We start from the raw sequence: 27220 nt of genomic DNA, 5'->3' as shown, positions 1-27220 counted from the left end.
AATCTGGCAAATGGCATGCCTTAGTATCATGTGTGGGTTGTTACTCAGCACAGCCGCATTTCTAGAAAGCTCTACTGTCTATTACTCATATCTCATGTGAACACATGATCAAGCAGACATGTTCTTCATGTACTTCCCACGGCTAACTTTCAGCTAGTGCCAAAGGGCGACAGTCGCTCAGAAATGACATATATGACGGGGGAAGATTATTGGACTTTCAAATAAAAACCAAGTTCAGACCCTTAGGAAAGGCAAAAACAAAACAAAATACACTGGACCTGATACATGTTTCATATACATATTTATATATATTTCATGTACAAAGTTACATTCCGAACCCCAGGGATTCCATAATAGAAATAAATACTGAAATAACTACATTGCTAAATGAGCTTTTTGCTCATAGAAATGAAGCCTCAGCCTCTAACAGACAGCAAGAACCATTTTTCAGATTATAGAGGCAAGTAAAATTCTGGATAAAATGTCTAGGACAAAAAACAAATTCAGAACATAAAATGGTTACACTATATTCAAATATTGAGAAACATGACAACATTAATAATAAAAACTTAATTTTTTAAAGAGAAAGAAAATGAAATTTTGTGTTATAAAACAGTATAACCCTGTTAGAAAAGCATTTATGATTTCCACATTTAATTCCCTCTCCTCTACTCTTCTCATGTTACAAACTGGGACCAATGAGTCCCTTTCTCAACATGATCAACTAAGAAGAGCCCTAAATCTGGTGGAGTCCTTTGGTAACGGTCATAATACTCACAAGGAAATATTCAGTTCCATAGCGGTTGCATGACATACATTCTTTAGTACAGTTAATATTATGAGACGATTGTTTTCTTTTGTTTTGTTTCTAAGGCAGCCACTGTTAAAGGGTCTATTCTCAAATACAGGAAGACCTTTAAAAGAAAGGAACAATACAGCAACTGGAGAATGTATTTTAACCCTTTCTATGCAAACACAATTGGAAAAGTTATGTGCTGCATATTTTGTGCTCAAAATGTTTTACACTCTCGACCAGCTGCAGCTATTAAGGTATTCATTCCAATTTTTAAAATTTAGATCCACATGAATTAGAGAAAAACACTCTCAAAACCGAGTCCCTAGAAAATATTCTCCCTTTGCCTCACAGGATTTTAACCTGCAGTTAATACTAAGCATTAGGTTAATGTCTATGATACCGCCATTTTTGCAGATCACCGTCAGATCACATGGTTCAACCTCATACATAACCCAAGCGTAACAAAATAAGAAAATTCTCATGTATCCCTTATTTCTTCCAATAGGAGTAAATTTTTTTTTTTTTTTTTAAACCATGGAGAGACCAATCCGTGGTACTCAAGCCTCTTCTCTGCCCTTGATGTGCTAGCTATAGGCAGTTTATACTAACCGCTTTGCAGTTTGCAAGAAGCTTACATTTTGGCATTTTCTCCAAGGGTTACCATCTTGACCAAAGTGAATGTTACAAGAATATAAACCTGTTATTGGGGAATAGGAGGAAGTAAAGCAATCAGTAGAAAATACTTTACTGAAATTATAAACATGAGGACAAGCCCTTAAAACAAATGATACAGCATTATTGTACTCTCTCTAGTCCCTGAAATTAACAGGGCCACAGATAATCTGACAGTTTTAGATACAATAGCTACACACCTATATTCTTAATATCAGTAAGTTTAATGAGCAATTACAACCATTGTAACATGTTTGTCTGCATTTCTCATCTTTGTCTCCTAATTTCCTACATTTGGTCATACAAACTATAAAAGACTGAACAGCAAATGGGGTGCGACTCTGGGATTATAATTCCCAGACACTTTGGTGTGTCGTTCTTGTGAGTTCATATAGCATTCCTAAAAATGTTTAAGAATGTTGATCATTTAAGGTATTGCCAAAAATGACTCATATTTAAAATGAAATAAAAGCATAGCTTATGTTATGAAAAAGTGGCCTAAGTTTTGGTGCCCTGAAGAAATGTACGTAGCTCAAGTAAAACATCATCCTTTTATACAGCTTTTACCAAAGGTTTTTTCCTTCCAGCCATCTAAAAGTGGCCATAATTTTACTGGGTACACAATGTGCTTATAGACACATGTGGCCAAACGGATCCAAAGCCTCCTCTGGCTCATTGAATCTCATGTGTTTTATAATCTAGCCAAATCATATATGTGCTTAAAACTCACTGGTGTACTTTTTACAAATATCTTTGAATGATAGTTCAAGAAAAAAATCTCTGGTACTTACAAATGCGTAGACAATCTGAGACCTGTGTTTGTTTTCTTTCCTTTAAGTAGTCCTTCTGATAAGGGGTCTTTAATAGGTTTATATTTTTAAAATAGCACTTATATTTATATTTAGCTTTGCTTAAAGTAATGAGTAAAAAATGGTAAATCACACATTATCGAGAGACTTGAGGGGGGAAAAACTGAAGCATAATGGTTTTTCAAAAACTTATTAAACAAGGAAATCAGGCCCAGACTATTTTTTAAATGGGTGTTGTGAGTGAAAAGATGTCATATCAACTTTTACTCTATGGTACCTTAGCTTTGTCGTCTTCTCCATCATAAGTTTTCCTCTTTGAAGATGGCATTTTAATCTCAAAAGGGCATAAAAGCTCAAATGTGTCATTTACATACAAAATATCAAGTGCAAGCTGTTCTGTAGTTTAACAAGAAAAAAATACCGTTTCCAATCAAATCCCTCATTCAGTTCGGCCACATTCCATCACCACTACTGCTTTACTCTTAACTAGTAAGAGCAATCCAAGAACAACTGGTAAACAGGTGAATTTCTTACATGGAAAAAACTCAACCAACCACCACCATCCGCTGGTACGAGGACTCCAAAACACAATTCCTTAAAAAAAAAAAAAAAAAATCCTCCCATTGCTGACATCTATCTTCTAAGCCTTCTAGGTATAAACCTTTCAGACATGTCAGTATGAAAATGAGTAAAACTAGTCTTAAAAAAATCAGAATATTCAGAGAAGCAGGCCTCATAAACTTTAGAGCTCTAAGTCAGAAACAGGAAACTTTTATTTAAATAGTGTAGTCTTAATTTCTTTAATATAAAACCCCCCAAATCTGATGAAAACAAAGTTTTATATACCATATAAACAAGATTTGTCAGATTTGAAAGTGAAAATTAAAGTAATTTACAGTTAGCTTTTAACCTTCTCGGGACATTTAGATAAATCCTGATAATCCACCTGATATTAGTTTGTGTCAATTTTATAATACATTCGGGAAAACTTAACTATTGTACTTAATGGTACAGTTTCATTTATCAAGTGTTTCCATTAATTCCATTATTAGTGACAGCTAAAAAGTGATCCCATCTAACAAAGTGAGCGACATTAGCTGTGGCAGAATAAACCACATCTGGATTGCTTTCTATAATTCACCAGTTTGCAGAAAGTAAACATTCTTTGATTTGTTCACAATATACTGAAATTGCCTATAACACTGGTGCAGTAAAACAGCTAGTTCCTGTATTATTACGGTAAGACAGATTTTGTAAAGTTAACAGGAAAAAAATGCTCACACATTATGTGGTGAAAATTATTTCACAAAGAGAGCATTAAATAAAGAGGAAAAGGGAAAAGAAACCATGCAGAAGAGACAGCTTCTCCGTCTCCACCTGTGTCCCATGGGCTCACTCACTGCCATACATCACTTGCCACACTATCAAGTGACTCCTTTCCGCTTTGGCAACAGAAGGTTCGAGTGGAAGATCCTCTCCAAGAAGTTCTGATTCTCCACCTTCATCACCTAGTGGATGATAGGGAGACTCAAGTTAGGTTGAGCATAGAATATGCAGGTGGACATACATCAGACATGATGCTCATGGTCAGGGCATGAACAGGATGCACAAAACTTGTCTGACTCCCATTGCAGATAGCACAGAAAAAGGAATGCCATGAATCAGAATCTCCACTGCCTGACTTCTAAAAAGGTTAATTCACTTTCAGACTGCGTTTGTAACAGCAAGTTCACTGTATGTTGGAGACGTATCCCAATATGTCTCTATAATGAAGTTAGCAGAAATGGGAGCTAAGAGGGCAAAGCTGTCCAATTCTGCGTTTATCCAAATGGACAGTCTACGCTTGTCTATTTCAAAGAACTAAGACTAGATAGTACTATCAATGTGAGTGTGGGGACAGACCCCACAAACTAACTAAACCCAAACAACTCATGCTTATTGTCAGTGACAGTAAAGTTCTCTAATCAAAGGCAAATGACATGAGTACATGGAAACTGGCATTGTCTCTCTGCAGCACTACGAGGTGAGTTCATCACCTAATATACTGGGTTTTCCTTCCCATAGTTTTCAAGTTTAGAGGTAATGAATTGATAGTGTATGATAGAGATAAAGAAATGAGGCCAAGGTATAGATGGACTAGAAGTTCTTCCAGGAGTAGCTGAGTGAGTTTGATAATGACACTGTTCTCCAAGGCTTGGTGCAAGCACGCCGTACCCACCTCTATAAGCACACATTGTCAGAGAGCAGGGTTATTCTGGCACAACTCTGTGACAACACAGCCGAATCATACCAACTTAAATAACAAGGAACAAAGCTATAATGCTGATCCACTAGAATTCTGTAATGTGTCTTACCCGAATTTCAATTATGCCAAAGACAACACTGATACTGTCAGCTAGTGATAGTGGAAGAAAAATAACCATAAACATTTCATTTTTCTCAGCAGGCCAAACTCTCCCTTATCCACCTCCTAGTGGCTTTTCACAGAAATGTCAAAAATGTAGAGAGGAGCATGCTTTAAAAGACTCAAGACAAAATCCAGTTTTTGAACTGAAATATAATCAAGTATTTAGCATATAAAAAATCAAGTTTGGTTTTTAAATTTTAAAAAATTACAATAATAATGACAAATTAATGGGCTGAGACAAAAGATCGTTAGTATTTGTTTTTTGAGTTGTTTTGTTTTAAAGGTTTTGTTTTTAAAAATTACCCTGTTTTCTAAGGTCTCTACATCCTACTTAGTCCATTAAAAATATTGAGACTGTTGGGATCAATTTTTCATTGTTCATATGTTACAGAAAATGAAAAAAGAAAAGGAACAAAAAAAATCAAATTAAATTTTTTACTTTTTAGAGCACGTTTACTATTAAAATTAACCTATGCTTTAAGACGAGTCTGTTTTTAAGGTTGGATTAACCAGAAATAATGACAAACCTGTTTAAGCAGTTTTTATGCTATTTTCAGAATCTACAATGAAAGAAATTGTTAGTGGAAATGGAAATACGACATAGAGATTTTATTAACATAACATACTTCGTTTGGTTCCAACTGCCATGCTGCACTCCAAAAAAAGCTCTAAAAATAACCCCAGCCAAATGAAGTCCCTCTTTAAAAAGGAATTCAGTTCTGCACCAGAAGTCAACTATTTAAAATACTTCTGAGACTTCATTCCTGGTAACATCACCAGAATCAATCAATTCCTAAACTTAACATTAACATTTCCCTTAAAAACTTGTCAATAAGCTTTTTTGCATCACAGTTATTCTAGTATATACTAATTACATGTGGCACGCTGTCATTTACATGACCCTAAATTTTATACTTCTTTTTTATAGTTATTTATAACTAAAATAAGTATCTGTCACTGATCTATAACATTATATTCTTTAAAACTTCATGTTTAGGAACTTCTGAATCTGTTAATTTTAGGCCAGTCCAAAGGATCCCCTTCACTCAGAGTAAATAAATTTACATCACAGTGCTTTACAGCTTACAAAGCACTAGACTGTCACAAACATCAACTCTCTGTGTTTTCTTTGTACCTCTTGGGCCATTTCTTCTTAGATCATTTCAAAAGCTCTAATGATCCTTTAAATGGGGTATATTAATACAGAGTTCTTTTAGCCTATATACACATTCCTTGGGTGAACTCATCAACCCTTGTGGCTTTTAGTACTACTGCAGGAGAACAGCTCCCAAATTCCTCCCAGAAAATACCCAAAAGCCTAGTGAACACTTTCCACCTAGATAACTCTCAAGTCCTATGCTCTTCAAGGTCAACATATCCAACACGAAATTCCTCTTTCCCAAATCTGCTTCTTCTGCTCTGATAGTCCTCATCTGAGTAAATGAATAGTTCCCTCTTTCCCCACATCTATGACAGTCATGATGGCATTCCAGATGGTGGTCTCAATGGAGCCAAAAAATTGCTGTCACCCAGTGATGTCATAGTGCAATGCAGTACTCACGTGTCTGTGGTGATGATGATGTAAACAAACCTAGTGTGCATTCAGTCATATCAAAGTATAGCACATACAATTCTGTACAGTACATAATACTTGATAATGATAATAAACAACCATGTCACTGGTTTTTGTATTTACTACACTACACTTTTGATTAGAGTGTACTTCTTTCTACTTATTAAAAAAGTTTTTTGTAAAACAGTATGCTGTTTTACACCAGCAGCAGCTCATATACCTTGTGTTTATATGATTGCATCATTTTTTCTTGTGCTTAATTTAATTTCCTGTTGTTTTGTACAGTAACATGCTGCACAGGCTTGTAGCTTAGGAGCGATAAGCTATACTATCTAGTTGTGCACGTGTAGTCTACGAAATTGTCTAATGATGCATTTCTCAAAACATACCCCCTTCATTAAGGAGTGCATGACTGTACTAACCAATTTCCAATCATGCCACTTACCTATTCCTATTATTACCACCTTAATCAGTTATTCACTTTTCCTTAACTCATTTCCCTATCTCTAGTCTCACACTTTCAATCTATCTTCCACACAAATCTAATCACATTGCTCTTCTGTTTAAAGGCCTCCAATAGTTTTCCTTGGCTTTGAAGATCAAAAGGCAAACACCTTAATTTGATATATAAAAGCATTCCATAATCCAGCCCCTCCCTCTCTTTCTAGACTTATCTCTGATCAAATTTGTACTTGCTTCTACTCCTTGCTCTAGTCACTTTTAAATAGCTTTTCTTCAATTAAGGTGCTTTGACATTTCTAAACCTTTGGTCAAGTTATTCTCTTACTTCAGAATGCCAAGTCCCCACCCAGCCTTCCCCATCCCCGTCCCTAACTCAATTCTTTAGACGAACAATATTCGGTGTTGAATAACCTCAAGCATCATTTCTGGACTACCGTTGCTCCCGTCATAGCATCACTAACACTCGTTTATTAACACACTTCTCTCTCTGCACTGTTCTATAATCTATTGGAGGGAGATGCTGTCTGACTTGTTTCTGTAACTCAAGCTTAAGGCTGACAGGCACATAGTTGATAATATTTATAAGGTGGGAAAATGACCGAATAAAATCAATTTTGATATAAACAACACTTTATGAAGTATTTTTATTTCTCCATTTTACAGGTGAGGAAACTAAGGTTCTGGGAGGTTAAATGATTTGCCCAAGGCCTTCTGACCCCATATCTTAAGCTCTTCACATATACCTCAATATATGACAAATCTTGCTATTTTCTAATGCTTCTTCAAACAAATACACTTTAGAGAAGGAGGGAGGGAGGGAGAAAGGGAAGGAATAGAGGGAGGGAAGGAATGGAGGGAGGGTAGGAGGGAGGAAGGAAGAAAGGAAGACAGGAAGGAAGAAAGGAAGGAAGGAAGGAAGAAAGGAAGGAAGGAAGGAAGGAAGGAAGGAAGGAAGGAAGGAAGGAAATATATAAGTTCTTTTCCAAGAAAAGAATTCAAAGAAAACATCCTAGAAAGCACTTATCAGAGTGGTTTCTTGTTTATTGTGGGTGAACATCCAAGTCACAAAACACAGCGGAAATTGCATTCCCAGAACCACTAGCTTACCCATCCGGAAGTCAATGTAGCCCTCTCCTCCACTGATGACAAGCATAGACTTCAAGGGCGTCTGGCTGCCAGGTTCCTGTGCAGATGGCCCTGCTTTGTCACCCATTAGATCTGTGCCACTACTGCCACTTTGTGGGCTGATGACTTGACCTATTTATAAAGGATCAGAAATAAATATTACTTTTCACAGACTGGGTGGGAAGACTCACTTTTTCTGAATATTTTTGGAAAATTGAACAAAAAGGTAAGTATAATCTAATACAACCAAAATACTGGGGATGATAGAAGTCTCTGCATGATCGGAAAACATTTATAAAAGTCATAGGAGCCCAATTTGAAAATCTAAGTGAAGCCATTTTGTATGAAAGTAGACATAGGTCGAAAACCCAGTATGAAATCTATTTATGGACAGGCTAGTCTTAGCTGCCTGCTTCAGACTTTTACAATCTATGTCCTTTGATCTGAGGGACAGTGAAAAGGTCTCTCCCCTGAGAGGGCATACGTGGATTTGTGTAAAAGACTGAGAAAAGTCTTTACCTTAAGCCTATGAGCTTGGATATTCCTAATTAATATTTATGTTTATTTCAAATCCATGGTTTTCCTCTCACATTTAAGAAAAGTACATCTTAATTTTATTTAGATTATGCAAATAAAATCATTGGTAAATGTGTCATTTGCTATAACGTTTAAGTTCTAAGGTAGAATCCTTGAGCTTAAAATAGTAGAGCAAAATCTTCAAATATTATTCACACTATAAGCTCTATTGACATCCCTCTGAGAAAGCTCTGACTGTGGGGTATTGTTTTTTCTTGTCACAATCTGTTGTCCTATGGTCAAACTACACAGAACACACCTCCAGGAGACAGCAATCCTATGATGCAACACATCTTAAAAAATTAATTTATGTTGAAAGTGAACAGGACAGTTTGATTTAGTCCCACAGTATCTCATTCATGCATTACTCAAATTAAATTGTGGTAGAAATCAGTCTTGCCAGAGGGAACTGTTAGTTCTGCCACAGAAGCAAGAGCACAGTGGTATGATAATAAGGCCAACCTGAATGGTTTAATCCTTAGGACCAACTGGTCAACAAATAATAACGTTGCCAGATTTATACCCAACAGAAGTCTTCCCCATGTACACAAAGAGGTCTGCTGCAACAGTTTTTAATAGTGCAGGAAAAGGGGAAAAAAATGAGAAATCCATCGGTAGGAGAATGAATAAAATGTAGCACATTTAAGTCAGATGTTAGAATACCACAGTTAAATGGAACTTGATTTTTATGTATAAACTCGATAAATCTCAAAAAATGAGAAGTTGCAGAATATATATATATAACAAAACATTTAAGTTAGATTCAAAAACACAGAAAGTATATATATTGTTTATAGATATATTCAAATGTAGTGAAAGTATAAAAATATGGGCAGGAGGTTAGAAATGGAGGTTAGAAATGGACAGGAAAAGGGAAGGGAATGGGATTGGAGGGATATAAAGAAGACTCAAAGGTGACCTATGACATTTCATTTCTTATTTTTAAAACAAAAAACCCACTATTACCAGCAATTCCATTTCTAGAAATTTATCCTAAGAAAATAACTATACAAAAATACAAGATATATGTTTCAGGAAGCTCATTACCATGAAGCTCATTACCATGTTGCTAAGAATACTGAATAACTAGGGTACCATGGGCCAGCCCTGATCATCTAATCTTTGAAACATTCTTGGGAAAATAAGTCTGATGGTCAATTTTATTCGTCAACTTGGCTAGGATATGGTGCCCAAATATTTGGTCAAACTCCAATCTAGATATTGCTGTGAAGGTATTTTTTAGATATGAGTAAAGCAGATTACTCTCCATAATGTGGGTGGGTCTCTTCCCATCAGTTGAAGGTCTTAAGAGAAAAACAAAGCTTCCCCCAAAGAAGAGAGAATTCTGCCTCCAGACTGATTTTGGACTTGAGTTGCCATATCAACTCTTTCCTGGGTCTCCAGCATACCAGCCTGTCTCACAGATTTCAAACTTGCCAGCCCTCATAATCACATGAGCCAATTTCCTCCCCGGCCCCAAAGCCCAGTTGGTTTTGTTTCTCTGAAGAACCCTAACTAGTACACTGGGACACTACTATGTTCAATGTCACCCAGTTAGTTGGGTGGCAAAATCATATCTGAACTTTGTCTAACTCCAAAACTTGCCTCTTATGGGAGAAAAAATTTCAAAACAAGGGTCCTGCTTACAAATGGTAACATCACTTTAATACTTTTAATATTCAGAACATTTTTCATCTAGATAGCACTTTACAGTTCTCCAAGCACTTTCTTTAATTTTCACAACAAATGAGGCTGGCAGACAGTAGATATTAATCACATCCACTTAAGGAAAGGAGGAATGAGTCTTAGAAGGTATGTGACTTGCTCAAGGCAAGTGGTGAGCCAGAAGGCCCAGACTCCCAGACTCCTAGTCTACTGATCTTTGCCACAACACTGATAAAGGTATCAGAGCACATTCTCCATCTCTTCCTGCACACAGCCCTGATGATAGGGGCTTCTTCCTGGTGATCTCTTTTATTAGGTCAAGACCGTGTTTAGTATTCTGTAGTGACAAAATAATACCATCGCTTTTCAAAAGTAAGCAGGTCTCTTAATTAAAAATCAAGAAATTTTGGGGGTAGGGTGGCGGAGGAAAGAGAAGCATTTCTAAAAAACTTCATTCAAATATCCCTACAGCAAATATTTATTCATATCTTCATTATAGAACATTTCGTAATATTATATTGGAATGATTTGTAATTCCACTACTTATAATCAGAGTAAGTGGAGGAACTGAAGGACAGAAGAGAGAAAATTATATACAGCTTCTCAACAGAATAATCTAACTCACCTGGGACTGCCACAAAGAATTTCACAGCATCCCGATGCCCATGGAAGCAAAGCTGTGCATGTGCCATTGAACAATAGGGTATAAATGTCCCTGGAGTCACTTTATCGCTGTTTTCATCACCATATACGCGGATCACACTACCAGGACGATTTCCCGGTGCTCCTGAGGTTTTATTTGCTGCAACAGAAAAACCAAATACCAAATATTTTCCCCTAGAAACAGTAATGATGCAAGAGGTTACTGGTTAATCCTTATGATATTATCTAAAAGCTACAGCCAGTTGAGATAAAACAAAGGCAGCAATGCCAATTCAAGACAAAGCTGGAAAAAAGAGATATACAGCATGCTAGTTATTTTTAAGTACCTCAGTAAATGGAGTAGGGGATTTTGCCAGTCTAGCAATAACTATGCTTACCTTTTAAACACATCTATTAATTTTTTAAAAATCATTTTAGTTAACAAAAGAAAACAGATTTGATTCTTAGGTATGTCTGTTTTGTTTTTTAATCCCCATTTTAGAACACTAACCAGTTACATATTTAAAGTAAATGGGCATATTTTCAAATAAAATTTTCATAATTTATCTTCTGTTTTTTTCTCCCCTATGGTAAGAATATCTCCCTTGAGGGGGTGGTAAAAACTGTGCTTAAAAGGATCCAGCACTACAATAAAGTAGCTTTTATTTATGCCAGACTGGTGGTCTGCTGGATTATTTTAGAATGACCAGACTCACAAAACATCCCCATTCCATGGGCTAGTAAGTGAATGAAAGAAACATGACTGGTAATAAGAGTAAACGATGTAGATTAATGACAGTTTTAAGAGATGTTTTGTGTTTTTATTGCAAGGAAAAAAGTCTGAAAGAAAGTTCAGCTGCAACAAAAGATGATCAATAGACTAAGCTGCTGAGCAATAGTTTGGTGGCCACGTAACAGACATCAAATAAAAAACAAAAACAAAACACCTGCTGCAATGCAGTGACTGCAAGTGGATGACATTTAGGAACATTCAAGAGGGTATCTAGAGACGTGAGAACAGCCTCATAGTGGCTATGAGAAGCCAGGAGGAAGAGTTGGTTCAGGATCTGCACTTACCCCTGAGCCCCAGTAAACGTCCCTGGTGGAGGATTACGGCTAAAGTGAGAGAGGAGGAAAGGGGACATGGAGAGGTGCACGACAGGGAGGAAAAGAATTACTATGAGCCACCACTCTCGGCGTCTTCTATCTGGCAACTCAGAGTCCAAAGCACCTAACAAAATCCAACTTGGTATAATACCAAGTAACCCTCAAAGTTCTTACCAAAGCCTCTATCAAATATCTCTGCTCAAAAAGTACAATTTGATTTACTGTGATTTTATTTTTCTTAATATAAAGCAATTTCAGTACTTTATAAGCTATTAAGAACTTAATGGGGAGCATTTCCTAAATGCTAATATTTCCCCTTTTTCTTTAAGAAATCCCATTCAATTAACCAGGCTAAAATGGAACTCTCTTTTATAAAGAACTGAAATGAACTCCAGGGATCCTAGAATCTCTTGGGCTGTAAGTGGTCTAAACATGTAGATTTGTAAGTAATTGCAGGAAAGACAGTTGGGATTAAGAATTTAGGTTCTTTAGAGACTCTAGATAAACCACCTTCCAGTCCTCCTCCCTTTCTCCTGAAAAAAGGTAGGGCGATTCCGAGGTGTTTATTAACTTATTTTATGGACTTAGGGCACTTATTTTCGAACCATTTCCTGCCCATGAATTTTGCAACACAAAAACACTTATTTAATGAATGATGAATGTAATGGAACATAAGAAACATAAAATGTCTATTTTGTTTACAAAAAAAATAATGGAGCATAATAAAAAAAACCATACAATGTACATTTTGTTCACATTCTTTTCAAATACCGGATAGATGACATGTCTCCAGCACAAGGAAGGGCATGCTGTCCTCCTGAGAAACTCCTCCCACAACTTTTTCTAAACCTCGAATAAGCCAAATGGAATTAATTATCCTAAACTAACTGCCAGGAAGATTGGAAAAAAAAAACAACAGGATGAATGTTAGGTAGTATTTCTGGATACTGGTATAATAAAGCAGGAAAAAAATGAATATTTTTTCATTTTGTTAAAAGATGAAATACAATTGTGATTGCTGAATTGAATAAAAGAGTTTCTCAGAATGAAAAATTTTTTAATTATAAATATTGGTTCCTGATACACAGAAACTGTTATTTGTTACAGTACATAAGTTTTATAGAGTGAAAGAATGATAGTTAGATCTTTGCCACCAGAGCTGCCAATACCAAACACTTCCTTCTGCCTGAATTCTGGAAATGACTGTTCTCTGCAACACTCCTATATGCACTATGACAATCAGGTGAAAATATACTTACTTTCTGTCAGTGGGATGGAAATAATGACACCATTTCCTGTCCCCACCCACAGACGATTGCAAGACACCATAAGAGCTGTGATCCTCACAAAAGAGAAGCCCAGTTTTCCAGTACCTGTAACAGCAGGGGGAAAAGATTTTATTGAGACACTAGAGTAGATAATGTTTGAGGTACCAGATCCCTAGAGTAAGCTGAATTAATATTACAAAGATGAAATGTGTCCAGAGCTAGCTGGATGTTTCCTAAATGTATGCATCAAAGCAAACTTTCATTGGCTTTATCGCCTATTTGGCAATTCATGGTTAAAGGGAAAGAAAATTCTAAATGTGGCTGGCATTACAATATCATTCAGAAGGAAGATACTATGAATCAGGAAGGAAAATACTATGAATCAGGAAATAATCAGGATTTAGTTAGGGAGCGGCAAAACCAAACCAAACCAAAACACAAAACAAAATACAATACCCTCAACAAAAACAGCATTTACTAAGTTGGGAAATCACATGTCCTTTAATTGTTCAAGCTAAAAAAGTTTTAGTTTGCCTTAAATTTTTTTGCATAGATAAAAATAATCTTTGCTAACAAAACCTATCCTCTTTCCTTGGTCACATATTTAGGTTGGAGAGCAGTTCAGAAATTTTAGAAAACCGTAGATATATAACTTAGGGAGAGTGGATGCACTTCTTCAAGAAAATTTTTATAACATCTTCTTTTCTGGGATTTGAGAGGCAAAATTATTAAATAGATAATATATTTAAGACAAACAGCTTTTAGTCACTCATAAGTTCAACCTGTAAAAGGTTGAGAGTATAATCACAGAATCACAGAGTTAGTAGGAAGCTTAACTCTATTCAGTCTAAGCCAGAGATCTTTCACCTACGGTCAAAATTTACCCCTGGGGTTAATCAGGTACACATGCCTGATTTCAGGGAGGGTACATAGCTATCACATCAGGTTTCCTGAGGGCAAAGATCCTAAAAAGGTCAAAAATCACTGATGCAGTTCAATCTCTCTTCATAAAGGAATCGTTTATGACATCTAATATTCATACAGCTCTGCATTAGGAGCTAAAGATACAGCAGGGAACAAACAAGCCAGAAATGGTCACTCCCCTTCATGGGGCTTACTGGAAGAAAGAGACAGTAAACAAGAATCATGTAATACCAGCGCAACCACAATAATGATAAGCCCATGAAGAAAAAGTATAAGAGGACCTAAATCAAATTGGGAGACAGGAAAAGGTCTCTTCTGAATGTGACATGTAAGCTATGGTCTAAAAGACAAGTAAAAAGGACCAAGAACTTCTCAAGCAGAGGACAGTACAGGACAAATCCCACTGTCTGTCTTTAAATTAATATGAGAGCCCGGAAATGGGAAGGAACTTGTTGAGTTTGGGTCAGTGTGGGTAGAAAAGAATGAGTAAGGAAAGTGGTCCAGGCCATTCATTCGTTCATTCATTCATTTTATTTGTACATTCATGTTTATAGCAGCATCATTCCCAATTGCCTAAACATGGAAACAACCCAAGTGTCCATCAATGGACAAATGAACAAACAAAATGTGGTGTATACATACAATGGAATATTAGCCTCAAAAAGGTAGGAAATTCTGAAACATAACATAGATGAACCCTGAGGACATCATACGAAGTGAAACAAGCTAGTCACAAAAGAACAAATTCCAAGTGATTCCACTTATATAAGGTACCCATAGTAGTCGAAATGATAGAGAGAGAAAGCAGAATGGCAGCTGCAAGTGCCAGTGGCAGTTGCCAGTGGAAAGAAGGAGTGGGGAATTATTTAATGGGTACATTTTCAGTTTTGCAAGGTGAAAAGATGGATGGTGGTGTTGTTTGCACAACAATGTGAATGTACTTAATGCCATTAAAGTGTAAACTTAAAAATTATTTTGATGGTAAGTTTTATGTTATATGTATTTTACCACAATTAAAACAATTTTTAAGTACATAGTCACAATGTCACCAAAGAAATCTACTTCAGTGGGTTTTAGATATTCACAGTCATACAACCATCGCCACAATCAATTTTAGAGCATTTTCATCAACCCAAAAAGAAAACTTGTACCCATTAGCAGTTATTCCTCATTGCCCTTCCCCCAGCCCTTGGCAACCACTAACGTACTTTCTGTCTCTACAAATTTGCTTAATCTGGACATTTCATATAAATGAAATCATATAACATGTAGCCTTTTGTGTCCAGCTCCTTCAACTTAGCACAGTATTTTCAAGATTTATCCATATTTGCAGCACATATCAGGACTTCATTCTTTCTTATGGCTGAATAATATTCCACTGTACAGATACAGCACACCTGGTCCAGGCTATTTAGATCCTTCTGGTCATGTCACATAATATCACCTCACCTAAAGGCAGGAATATTCTGAATATGTAAGTGGAAGTATGTCCCAGTGATACTGCACATTGGTTACTATGCAGACAATAGACCGCAGTGAAAACAGGGAGACATTTAGGAAGTTCATGGTTATCCAGTGGGGAGAGAATGGTGGCCTGGTCTACAGGGGTAGAGGCAGAGATAGAGGCAGAGATAAAGATATTTTCGGAGGCAGACTTGACAGTTCCTGGTGATGGATTAGATCTAGGAAATAACAGATGAGTCAAAAATGATCCCAATAACCTCAGATGAAGCATCTGCCTGACATTTTCAGTGATAAGAGCTCAACTCATTTATTGGTTCTATCCAGCATTTGAGATCATTTGAAAATAAAACATTTTCTTTAAATGACAAAAACAAATGCTTTGGAAGCTTACCTAACATTTTGCTTACATAAGGCTCAATGTCCACATCCTGCAGATGTTGATAAGTGTGTGCATGATAGAGACGGAGTGTGGAGTCCAAACGAATGGAGACCCACACACCATCACCCACCCATGCAAGCTGCCGCACTTGGCTCTCCTTCCTGGGGTGTGCATCAAATGATTTCTAGGAAAGATTGTTCAATCATAATGTTACTTTTATTAACACAAAAATTTGGCAGAATGCATACTGAATGAGGAGCATAAATATTGTTTACTAAATATGATCACTCTTATATACACAATTGCTTTTATCCTCCTGCAAAAAAACAAAATGAAAAACAGAGAACTAGAACTAAAAGATGTTGGATTTCAACACTGTATAAGGATATAGACTTATGAAAGCAATACTGGCACATCCATGTAACAGTATTCAACAAAAAGAGTGAATTTGACCTCAAGATTCTACATGGTTATAGAGAAATACATGAAGATCTTATTTATAATTAAACAAAAGGAACCTACATTGCTCTGTGTGTGTGTGTGTGTGTGTGTGTGTGTGCGCGCGCGCACGCGCGCGCGCATGTGCATCTCTGCATGTAAGGAATAGATAAACACCAAATGGTTAACTTTGGGACTGTTAGGTAAGGGAATGAGATTTGGGACCAAGGGAGAAGGAGACCTTTCACCTTAAAATTTTCCTTTTGTAAGTTTTTCTTTTTTAAAACAATTGGAATGAATTTATTGTATAGTAAAACTTTTTTAAAGAAAGCAATGCTAAGAAGTTTTTATTTTTACAACAAATTCCCACTGCAATATTATTTCTCCATCTTTAACATATATATGGATTTGCCTACATACACATGGCGTGGCAGAGAACCGTGTATTCAAACAATGCATGTATGCATCTATGGATACTAGATGCACATTTAAACATGCATGTTTTAAATCTCTTCCTTTAAAAAACTTCCCACCCTCATAGTCAAAAATGGCAAAAGAGGTAAAATAACGCAGAAAGTTATATATCACTTAAGTACCCTAAAACACAGATTCATAAAACAATTTCTAAAGAAGTTTAAAATAATTAGTCTTAGAATCCTCAGGAAGCACAAATTCAGTAAGTACAGAAAACATGGGTTAACTTGCCTCTATTTTCATGGCCTTTGGCTGAACCACGTAGATTTTGTTCCTATAGCCGCACCAGACTTTGTCATGTACCACAGTCATGCATCGGATGGAATGGTGAGGCCGTCCAAGATCTAACAGGTGATAGTTTGACAAATCCCACTGCCCATCTTTAAATTAAGAAAATAGATAATTACTTGAAGCACACCACCTTTTACTCAATTTTAACACAAAAAAACATTATGAAACACCCCCCGAATACTATGTATTCAGTACATCTTTTATTTGCAGAGACTGAGTTCTCTTAGTCTATAAACTGTAGAGTTGAAAGAGACCTCAAAGGTCATCTGGTCCAACCTGCCACCCGATACCTGGGTCCCCATGCTCTCATTAGCAGTGGTGTGATAAATCAGTTATAAGTTATCTTTTTATAATAATATTTTAAGGATTGAAATAAATTTAAAGTTATTTTTAGGATATCACCTCTCTCGCTTGCATTTTGATGTATTTTCTTGAGTAGCAGTCAAGGGTAACTCACTGCTAACACTTCAGGAATCATGTATACTATATAATTTTTGTGATGACAGAAATACAAATGAAAAGAAACCACTGGACGCTTGCTTTGCTTTGTAGCTTTGCTTGAACAATTTCAGTGAAAGAAAACGTACTGCCTCACAAAGCAGCTGTTCCAATTTCAGAAAGCTATTAACTATATTAAAAACATTCCCCATACCTAGCTAAAGTCTGCCTTCTTGTATGTAATTGCCCATTAGTCTATAGTTTTGCCCAACGGAAACAAAGAATAAATCCAGTCCAATCTCTTTGTTACTGCCTGTCGTGTGTCTTCTACTTTCAAAACCAAGTGTCCTTGGCATATGTTTTGTACATTTCATAGTTTATGTTTATGGCCCCTTCGTCCTAACTCTGCTTTGTCCGTGTCTATTTAATGTTGTCTATCTACCAGAGTGATGCAAGATTATCACCAGCTCTGTTCTGGACACTAATTTCTGATACTTAAGATGTTAACTAACTTGTACTGAGTTTGTAGTCAACCTTTACATAATTCTCACTCTTCAGACATGTCTCCTCCATCTTACTCTTCTGAACCCAAATGCAGGACTTTACATTTATCCTTATTAAATATACTTTGTCTTTTCTGTCAATATAATTTTGGATTCAGTTTACCAAAACATTTACTATTCCACTTTTTCTAGGCTCTACACTTACTAGCTGAATGACCAGAAACAAGTAACTAAAATACTCTATGCCTCACTTTCCTCATCTATAAAATCAGGATGACAATAGAATCTTCTTCATAAATTATTATGAGGATTAAACTCAGATAAAGTCTGTAAAGGGCCTAAACAAGGTCAAACAGAGGCCTTTTACTCTTTTTGTTATGTAGTTAGTCATTAACCAGCAATCTCTAGGTACCAGTCAGTTACAAAGCCACCTTAGTACTGTATCATCTACCTCACATTTCCCCAAGCACAAAAGGATATGAGACTGGGGAAAAGCCTTGGCTAAAATCCAAATTTAGTGCACCTATGTTTTAATAATATTTTCCTGATCTGATCTACCCACCTAGCAGGTAGGAAATGAAGTATCACTTTTGGGTGATACAGGTACCAAGGAGTTATGAAGTGTTACATGCTTAATTCCCCTAATTTAATTCACTCAAAGCAGGTTTCCTGATCCCCACCCCCCGCTGTCTACAGATGGTAGAAACACTGGTATGAAAGAGAAAGAACAGAAATAATGTGACATGAAAGTTATTAAACCTTAACCAATTAAAAATTCTTTTTAAATACTTACCAAATGTAAGTGGATGCAAATTATTTTTAAAATAAGGGAAAAAAAGAAAAACGTACCCTCTCCTAAATTTCTCCCAACTGAAAAAGTATATGAATGAAAAATGTCTCCATATCACATTATATAAGAAGACCATGAAATGCTAAACTACTTGCTCATTATGGTAAGCATATTTTCACTGACATTATACCGTTAATGCATACCTCTAGGCTGGCACTCACATGTTTACTCATCTCATAAGTTGTAAGTATTCAGTTTAAACCTTTACTCTTTCTCCTATTAAGCATCATTTCTTCAAAACATATGGAGTTAGTCTGCTTGAAAACACTTTTGCAAAGGAACAAATAAGTGCACATGTAATATATTTATAAGAACTCACCAACTCCTCTGTGAAAGATTGCAAGGGTGCCATCTGCCAGGGCCACTAACACAATTCCTTTCACATGTCTGCAAGCAGGAAAGAAGATTTCAGAACTCTCCATTTGGGAATACAGAAGGGACCACATGCTACTGAACTAGTTCAGAGGCTCTCAGAGGGCCAGTATATGATAGATAAGGAGTTTATATCAGAGCCTGAACACTCTTTTCTTCATTGAGAAAGTCTTGCTATGAAAATGTCAACTGAACTAAATAAATAGCATGTGTGGTAACTCAGGTGCTCACTTTCTGTCTCAAACTCCTGGCCCCATTGAAGACTATTGAGAAAAGGTCCACAAACCAGACACAAACCTTCAGTACAACTAAGAATCAGCTCTGTGACTTAAGAGACAAACTGATTTTTGATAGTCAACATATAGAAAAGGACTAGTAAATGCCTCAATCAATATATTCACAAAGTAAAAAGAATATTCCAAAACAAAAATAAATAGGTATTCATTGGTTTTTCTCCCCAAAGTACTAAAGAACTCACAGTACGGTAAGGAATCAACCTGGCAAGTTCTCTCTTCTACTTATAAAATTTGCTATTTTACTTTCTAGTTGGTTTTCAATCTCACTCAACTTCTCTAATTCTATAAAGAGGGTACAAAAAAAAATCTGGATATTGATTTAGTCATTTAGAACATCTTAGCTTTAACAGTCTTAAAATCTAGTTTATATCAAAACACATATTTTTTAAAGGAAGAATTTCTAAAATAAAACTTACACAATACTGAGAATGGAATCTTTAAGTTTAATAGAATGGAGACATTTCCTCCACTGGGCTACAGATGAATGGACATACAAACTGCAAGAACAAAATCAAGACTGGTAAGGCAAAGAGAACATCAAGTCATTGCTTATATCTAGTAACAACCACAAAGTTCCTTCAGGAGGAAAGAGGTACTAGTAACATACAAATTTTAGGAAAAAACAACATCAAGAGTGAAGGCAGGCCTAAGGCAGAGAAATAAGCTGCTTAAACAAACGGAAACATATGAAGAATGAAAAGCCAGAACTAGAATAGTGCAGGGTCAGGTGGTCTGAGGTTACCCCATATTTCAGAGTCCTTGGCTAAAATTTATTTTAAAAATTTATTTTACTTTTCTACTAGACTGAATTATAGCTTTCTGATGACAGCACGGTCCACAACAGGGAGTGGCAAAACTGGGCTGCAGGACACATACAGTCCGCCACCTGTCATAGTACTGTCTGCAAACGAAAAATGGTTTTTACATTTTCAAATGGGTGGAAAAATCAGAAAGTATTTCATGACATATGATATCTGTATGAAATTCACACTTCAGTATCCATAAATCAAGTTTTACTGCAACACAGCCCCACTGATCCATTTACATATTGATACAATAGCTGCTTTTGCACCATAACAGCACAGCTGAGAATCATATGGCCCAAAACTCAACATATTTCTTATCTGACTCTACATGGAAAATATTTCCTAACACCTCATTTTATAGTATTAGACTCCCATGGAAAAGGTACGCTAGTGACCTTGCCTAATCTTCGGAAACATACAATTTTATAAAACTCCCCACACTGCTAGAAAGTGAATGAACCATGTAATGTTAGTTATCAGCTCCTAAGCTTTCAGACTGGTTTTCCAAGTAACTCTACTAAAAAATTATATTTGGATTTGGGCCTTTCTGAAGCCAAATACATTAGTTTAATCCTGGGTATTTCCTGAACACACTCAAGCCTTCTATGTACGCATCAAAAATTCTGTTTCTGTGCGGTTCGGGATCTTCTATTTCTGGATCACCCAGATTTAAAATTTTTATTTACCTCTTCTTCCAAGAATATTATATAAAAGGAACACTGTGACAAAGAAACATATGGTTCACCATTCAGAACCAATGTAAGTCCAGTTTATGAGGTAGTTGCAACAGAAGCTCAAAATTGTGTATATAAAATTCTTTACTTTAATATGTACTTTTGTTTGTATTTATATGTACCACATTTTACTCTGATTTTAAAAGAAAATCTAAAAGACTAAAGATACTATATTAAAAGCGTTGGCACCTACCAGCCATTCTGAGCTCCAAGCCACATAGTTGGTAAAAGGCTACTCATTTTCTGGGCTTCTTCTCTCACCAGGTCTTGTTCATTTGGCAATAATGATATTTGATCTTTATACACATCTGAGTCATTACTGGGAAAGGTGAGACAAAGGGGAAAAAAATCTGAGTATGCTTAGACAGTTTTCAGGGATTGATCATTTCTATATTTTAGTTTACATTTTAAGAAAAAAGTAAAATTCCAGAAGCGCCAAAGTTAAATGCTTACATTAAATATTTCAACAATTGTACCAGAACAGCATTAACATAGTAGGAGGCTCAAAGTGCAGAAAAGGGAGTTAAGACATGACAGTGAAATATAGCAGTTAATATCCAGACTATAACTATGGCTCTCCCTTAGTTATTTTGAATTTTATGAGTTTCTTCTCGGAGGAGAGAAGAGGGAGAGATGGTTTGTTTTAAAACCACACACAGAAATAAGGGTAAAGTATAAGGAATTTTCTAAAATAAGATAATAAGCTGAACCATGCTTGGATTCTACCCCCAAATCTTCTTTCTTTTAGACTGTCAGAGCATACATAGTAAAAAGATATAACTGGGCTATCGAATAACAAAAAGACAGATGAAGGTACTAATTCTAAAAAGATGACTTTATTCCTTAAATTAACAAGTAAATGTTAATAGACACTTATTTGTTTTATATACTAAGAGGAAGAATTTTCTATAAGGCCTAGAGTAGGCAAGAAAGAAAATTAAAGAATTCAGTAAATGGGCCTATGTTAACCAACCTTTTAAAGGAAGAGTCTAAAACAAACTGTTTCCTAATAAAATGTTTGCCAGAAAACTAAATTCAAAAAAGTCATTCAAGCTCACATGGAAAATTGAAACAATGGCCAATTTCACCGATAGCTAGAGTGGGAGAGAAAGTAGGGGTGGAGATTAAAATGGCAAGAGTTATTAATAGAATGGAAGATGGTGAGTACAACAATTAAAAAAATACCAGAGGAGAAAATGACCAGGAAGATTTTGACCAAAATATTTTATAGACAAGACTTTCTTCTTAAGTCAGAAGGAAAAGAAAACAAATGGGAAAAAAAATATCCAGAGAAAATAAAGTAGAAGGAATAAATGAAGGCATAGTGGGAATAAGTAATAACATCTAAGTTTGTCACAACTACGCCAATCAGTAAGAATAGTTTGCCTGTTTGAAATTATTTTGGTTTCTATTTTGTGTGTGTTTATCTGATTTCCTAAGTTGCTGACCCATTAGTATACCTTGACTGATACACTGGTGAGAGGTCTTCTGGGATTTGAACTCCCAAAGGATCTGTAAAGACGTGCTCTGTGTACACGCCTGTTTGGGAGATGTCCACAGTGTCTTCAGCTGACCCTGCATTGCCTTCTGTGGCTTCAGTTGCTTCTTCTGCTGTTGGAACATTTTCATCAACCTCACTACTTTCTGCTTCCATTTCTAAAAAATACATAAAACATGCTAACCATTCTGAGTTTGAACTTCTCTCCCAATAATTTCCTCACACAACCACCCACTATAGAATTCCAGTCCACCTACCCCCTCCTACTCCGCACTGTATCATGAAATTGAGAATTCATGATTTCATTTAACTGTCATGACAGCATGTTTCAGGTCTTTTATCCTTGTTACTTTAAGATCTAAATTAAGTCCATAACAAGGCATCTAGGAAAGGCTCAGATTCTGTACAGATGGTTTTTAAGGAGGATTGCTATACCTGGTGGTTTTTCCATCACTGGAGAAGCACCGTTGGTACTAGGGGAAGTGGCAGCTGCTGTCACACCTTCTGCTGAACAACCAACCACTGTGATGCCTCCCAACAGGCTGTCTGTTTCTGCTGAGCTATTGCTTGTCATGCTTCCACACAAAGATGCTTTATCTACCTGTCCAGATTCTGAAAGCTCTTCTCCTGCAGGGTAGTCTGTTTCTCGTGCTCCTGAAAAACAGGACAAACCTTCCTTGAATGCTAAGGAAACTCATATAAATAGCATTATTCCATAAAAGCAACTATAGGGTTAAAAATAAGTGTGTTGGTGAGATAAATCCTTATTTTAATATACTGCCAAGATGGTAGCTTTAAATTTTATTTAAACTAACCTTCAGAAAATGAGTATGTAGCTTTAAAAAATTAGAACACTTCTATTGATATAAGCACAAGCAAACATGAAAATGTCAGAAATGACACTTCTGTTTTTAATATGAGCTCCTCATCAGTCACCTGATAGTTAAAAACAATGAAATCAAATTACATCTGACAAGTTAGCAAAAATATTTTGCTATTTGAAATACAGACTTCTATCCACCACTATTAAAAATTAATCAACTGGAGGGAAAAAAAATGGCGCAGATGACAGAAACTCTGTTCATCCCTCTGGTGGTGAGCAAAGAAAGTTGTGACGAAAACAAGGAGCAGCAGCAAGGAAAAATCGCCTGAGATCTAGATGAACAAGCCATACAACTAGGGAGAAATACAAGAAATCACCCTGTAACGGCAAAAGGTAGGACAGGGCGAGGACAAGGCTGAATGAGACCAAGATAGAGATGGAGGCTGGGCAGTGGTAGATGCCTCTTAAAGGGGCCACATCCGCGAGTGGATTTTCGTGGTGACGGACCTGCTTGCTCTGAGCACCAGTGCTGATTTGACTGCACACAGTGGGCACGAGGGACTTACAGGGAAACATTGTCAGAGTGAGGGCAGAGGTGAGACTCGCTCTGTAGAGAAGTGCAGGCGGTATCCACTGTTTCCTGTTGAGACCTCCCCACTCCCAGTGTGTAGACACAGCGCCGCCATAGCCATGACGTCATCAAACTGGATAACAGATGTCACTCCGTCCCTGAAACCCTGTCTCCCCCAACTTGCGGCCCCACCCAAGCCACATCCAGGTATATCCTCAGCGAGTCAGGTGCTCCTTGCTGGGCAGCGCCTAGACTCACACTGGAGGCAGCTGGTCTCAGTTTCTGGTGTGGCCTTTTGAGGCAACTATAAGCACAGCTTCTGTGGATTGCTTGCTGAATCTTAACAGGTGGTCCTTGAGGGATAGAGGCTTGGGCTAAGTTTGGCTTATAGCTGAACCCCTCTCAGGACTGTGCCACTGGACGCCTACTTCACAAATCCACACTAATAAGACCGGGAGACTTAGGAGCTTTGCTTAGTACATAGAAATAGACATGGAATGGCAGGCAAAATGGGAAGACAAAGAAGCAGAAACCATATGAGAGAACAAAACAGAGATCCAGATATAATAGAGTCAAGTAATCTAACAAATACAGAGTTATAAAGATGGTTATAACTGGTTATAAAGATGCTCAATGAACTTTTAGGAAGTGTAAATAAATTCAGTGAGAACTTCATAAAAAACATAAAAATGGAAATGGAAATTATAAAAGGGAACCAGTCTAAAATGAAGAACACATTATCTGGGATGAGAAGTATATTAAATGGAATAAATAAAGGAATAAACAAAGTGAATAAAGAAGAGGATCAAATGCCCTATCTAGAAGATAGGAAAGCCAATCAGGACACTCAATCAGAAAAAAGATGCAAGACTATAAAAATAATTTAAGGAGGATACTGGACACTATCAAGGCTCCAAATATTTGTCTGATCGGCGTAGCCTAAGAAAATCAAGATGTTGAACAGCTGTTTGAAGAAATAATGATGGAAAACTTCCCTAACCTGGTGAAGGAAATGAACATAAAACCCCAGGAAGCTCAGAGAATTCCAAAAATCAGGGATCCAAAGAGGCCCACACCAAGACACACCATAATTAAATGCAAAAGGCTAAATACAAAGAAAGAATATTAACAGCAGCAAAAGAAAAACAAATAATTACTTATAAGGGAACACCCATAAGACTGGCAGCTGATTTCTCAAAAGAAAGTATGCAGGACAGAAGGAAAGGCTTGGCAAAAAATATTTGACAGGATGAAGACCCAGGATATACAATCAAGAATAATTTATCCAGCAAAGCTGTCATTTAGAGTTGAAAAACAGATAAAGAGCTTCCCAGACAAAAATAAGCTAAAGGAATTTATCGCCACCAAGCCAATATTACAGGAAATGTTGGAGGGACTTCTTTAAGAAGAAAAAATACCAAAAACTCACTTCAGATTAAAAGACACACACAGAGTAAAAGGAACGGGATGGAAAAAGATATTGCGTTGATGGACCTAGGAGGTATTTAAGTCAGACAGAGAAAGATAACCACTATATGATTTCACTTACATGCGGAATCTAAGGAACAAAAAGAACAAACAAATCGAAAACAGACTCACAAACAGAGTGAACAATTTGGTGACGGACAGAGGGGACGGGGGTTTGAGGGGCTGGGAGAATGGGGTGAAGGGTTAAAGAAGTACAAATTAGTAGCTGATGGATGGTCACAGGGATGGGGAGCATAGCATAGGGAATGCAGTTAGCATTAATATGTTGGCTAGGTGGAGGGTCAGGGGAGGGAGGACTCAATTGGGGTGGTCGTTTTATGAACTATACAGATGTCAAACCAATGTACTATATACTTGATACTAATTAAATAAATTTTAAAAATTAATCATCTTAAATGTATTCAGTGCCTTAAGATATTTAAAAACTAAGCATTTACAGTATAAAGATAAACCTCTTCATTTTTTTTAATTTAGAAAGCTCTATTCTTACCAACATTTGAAATTTTTATTATAGTCAATATACACAAATACAACACAAAACTGGCATTTTAACCATTTTTAAGTGTAAAATTCCATGATTTTACAATGTTGTACACCCATCAAACTATGTCTAAAACTTTCCCATCACCCCACAAAGAAAATCTGTACCCATTAAACAGTAACTCTCTGTTCCCCGAGCCCCACCCCTGCCTGCTCCTGATGATCTCTAATTTGTCTTTATGATGATCTCTAATTCTGTCTTTATGAATTTGTCTAGTCTAGATGGCTCATATAAGCGGAATCGTACAATTTTTGCCCTTTAGTGCCTGGATTATTTTACTTAGCATAATGTTTCCAAAGTTAATCCATGTTGTAGCGTGTATCAGAATTTCATTCCTTTTTATGGGTAAATAATATTCCATGGCATGGATAAATCACAAATGCATTGAAGTTTTATATCAATGTTTTAACATCATGTAATATTTAATCCAAAATTTTAGAGGGCCGCACCTTACTAATCAATCTAAATACCCCCTTGCCCTGTGCCTCCCAATCATCTTCTAATATTATCATTGTTTTTTTTTTTCCACAACTGAAAATATCTTGTTTAGTCATTTGTTCTCAATTTATTTTTGGTCTTCTCCAACTAGAACTAGAACATAAACTCCATGAGAACATAAACTCCATGACAGTGGTGTATAACTTTATCTTCAGTAACCAAATTAGGTCCTGCAGAGGAGGTGTGGACAGTGGGAAGTGAGGCACAGCTCACTCTTACCTGGTACACTTGCTATACACAGAACATGAGAGTTGCAAACAGTGAAACTGTCTAGGATGTTGCCTGGTTGAATAGCATCAATAATGATAACTTTTGTAGCTGAATGAGTACTGGTACAGATCCAGACTAGACTAGATAATTCTTCTTGATTTTTCAACTCCTTCTGCTGTTCCTGCAGAGGCAAAGCAAGGAAAATGAATGTTTGGAATGATCTATGTGTAAATATCCAAAAGGCTGTGCTATCACAGTCAAGGGCAATACTATTTCAAGTTTATTTCCTGATTACTTGGAAGGCTGAAAATACAACTGCCTTTCCATATTAACCAGCATACTAAACACTAGCAGTTAAAGCAGATCAGTGACAAGAACATTCTATTATTGTGATTGTGACAGCTGTTACACAGATGCATGTATTTGTCAAAACTCTGAACTGTACCCATTTCAAGTATACACTTTACTGTATGTAATATATACCTCAATAAAATTGATTTTAAAAAGAAAGAGTGAGGAG

General features: G+C 36.5%; 1 protein-coding gene across 1 annotated transcript in view; it reads right to left on the bottom strand.

Annotated features, from left to right (window-relative positions):
- Positions 1-1236: 1236 nt before the first annotated feature.
- The window catches only part of SPAG9 (sperm associated antigen 9), a 121319-nt gene continuing 95335 nt past the window's right edge, over positions 1237-27220 (bottom strand). Inside the window, 13 exon segments of the mRNA XM_011365034.2 lie at positions 1237-3785; positions 7827-7976; positions 10711-10887; positions 11805-11843; positions 13094-13207; positions 15882-16053; positions 17013-17161; positions 19183-19250; positions 19948-20028; positions 21265-21390; positions 22532-22727; positions 23005-23223; positions 26710-27047. Coding sequence (XP_011363336.1) covers positions 3670-3785; positions 7827-7976; positions 10711-10887; positions 11805-11843; positions 13094-13207; positions 15882-16053; positions 17013-17161; positions 19183-19250; positions 19948-20028; positions 21265-21390; positions 22532-22727; positions 23005-23223; positions 26710-27047 — 1945 coding nt within the window. The 3' untranslated portion in view covers positions 1237-3669.

This window comes from Pteropus vampyrus, unplaced genomic scaffold (assembly GCF_000151845.1).
Source record: "Pteropus vampyrus isolate Shadow unplaced genomic scaffold, Pvam_2.0 Scaffold104, whole genome shotgun sequence".
Classification (NCBI taxonomy): domain Eukaryota; kingdom Metazoa; phylum Chordata; class Mammalia; order Chiroptera; family Pteropodidae; genus Pteropus; species Pteropus vampyrus.
Note: the sequence above shows the minus strand (reverse complement) of the source record. Positions and strands in the feature narration are given on the sequence as shown.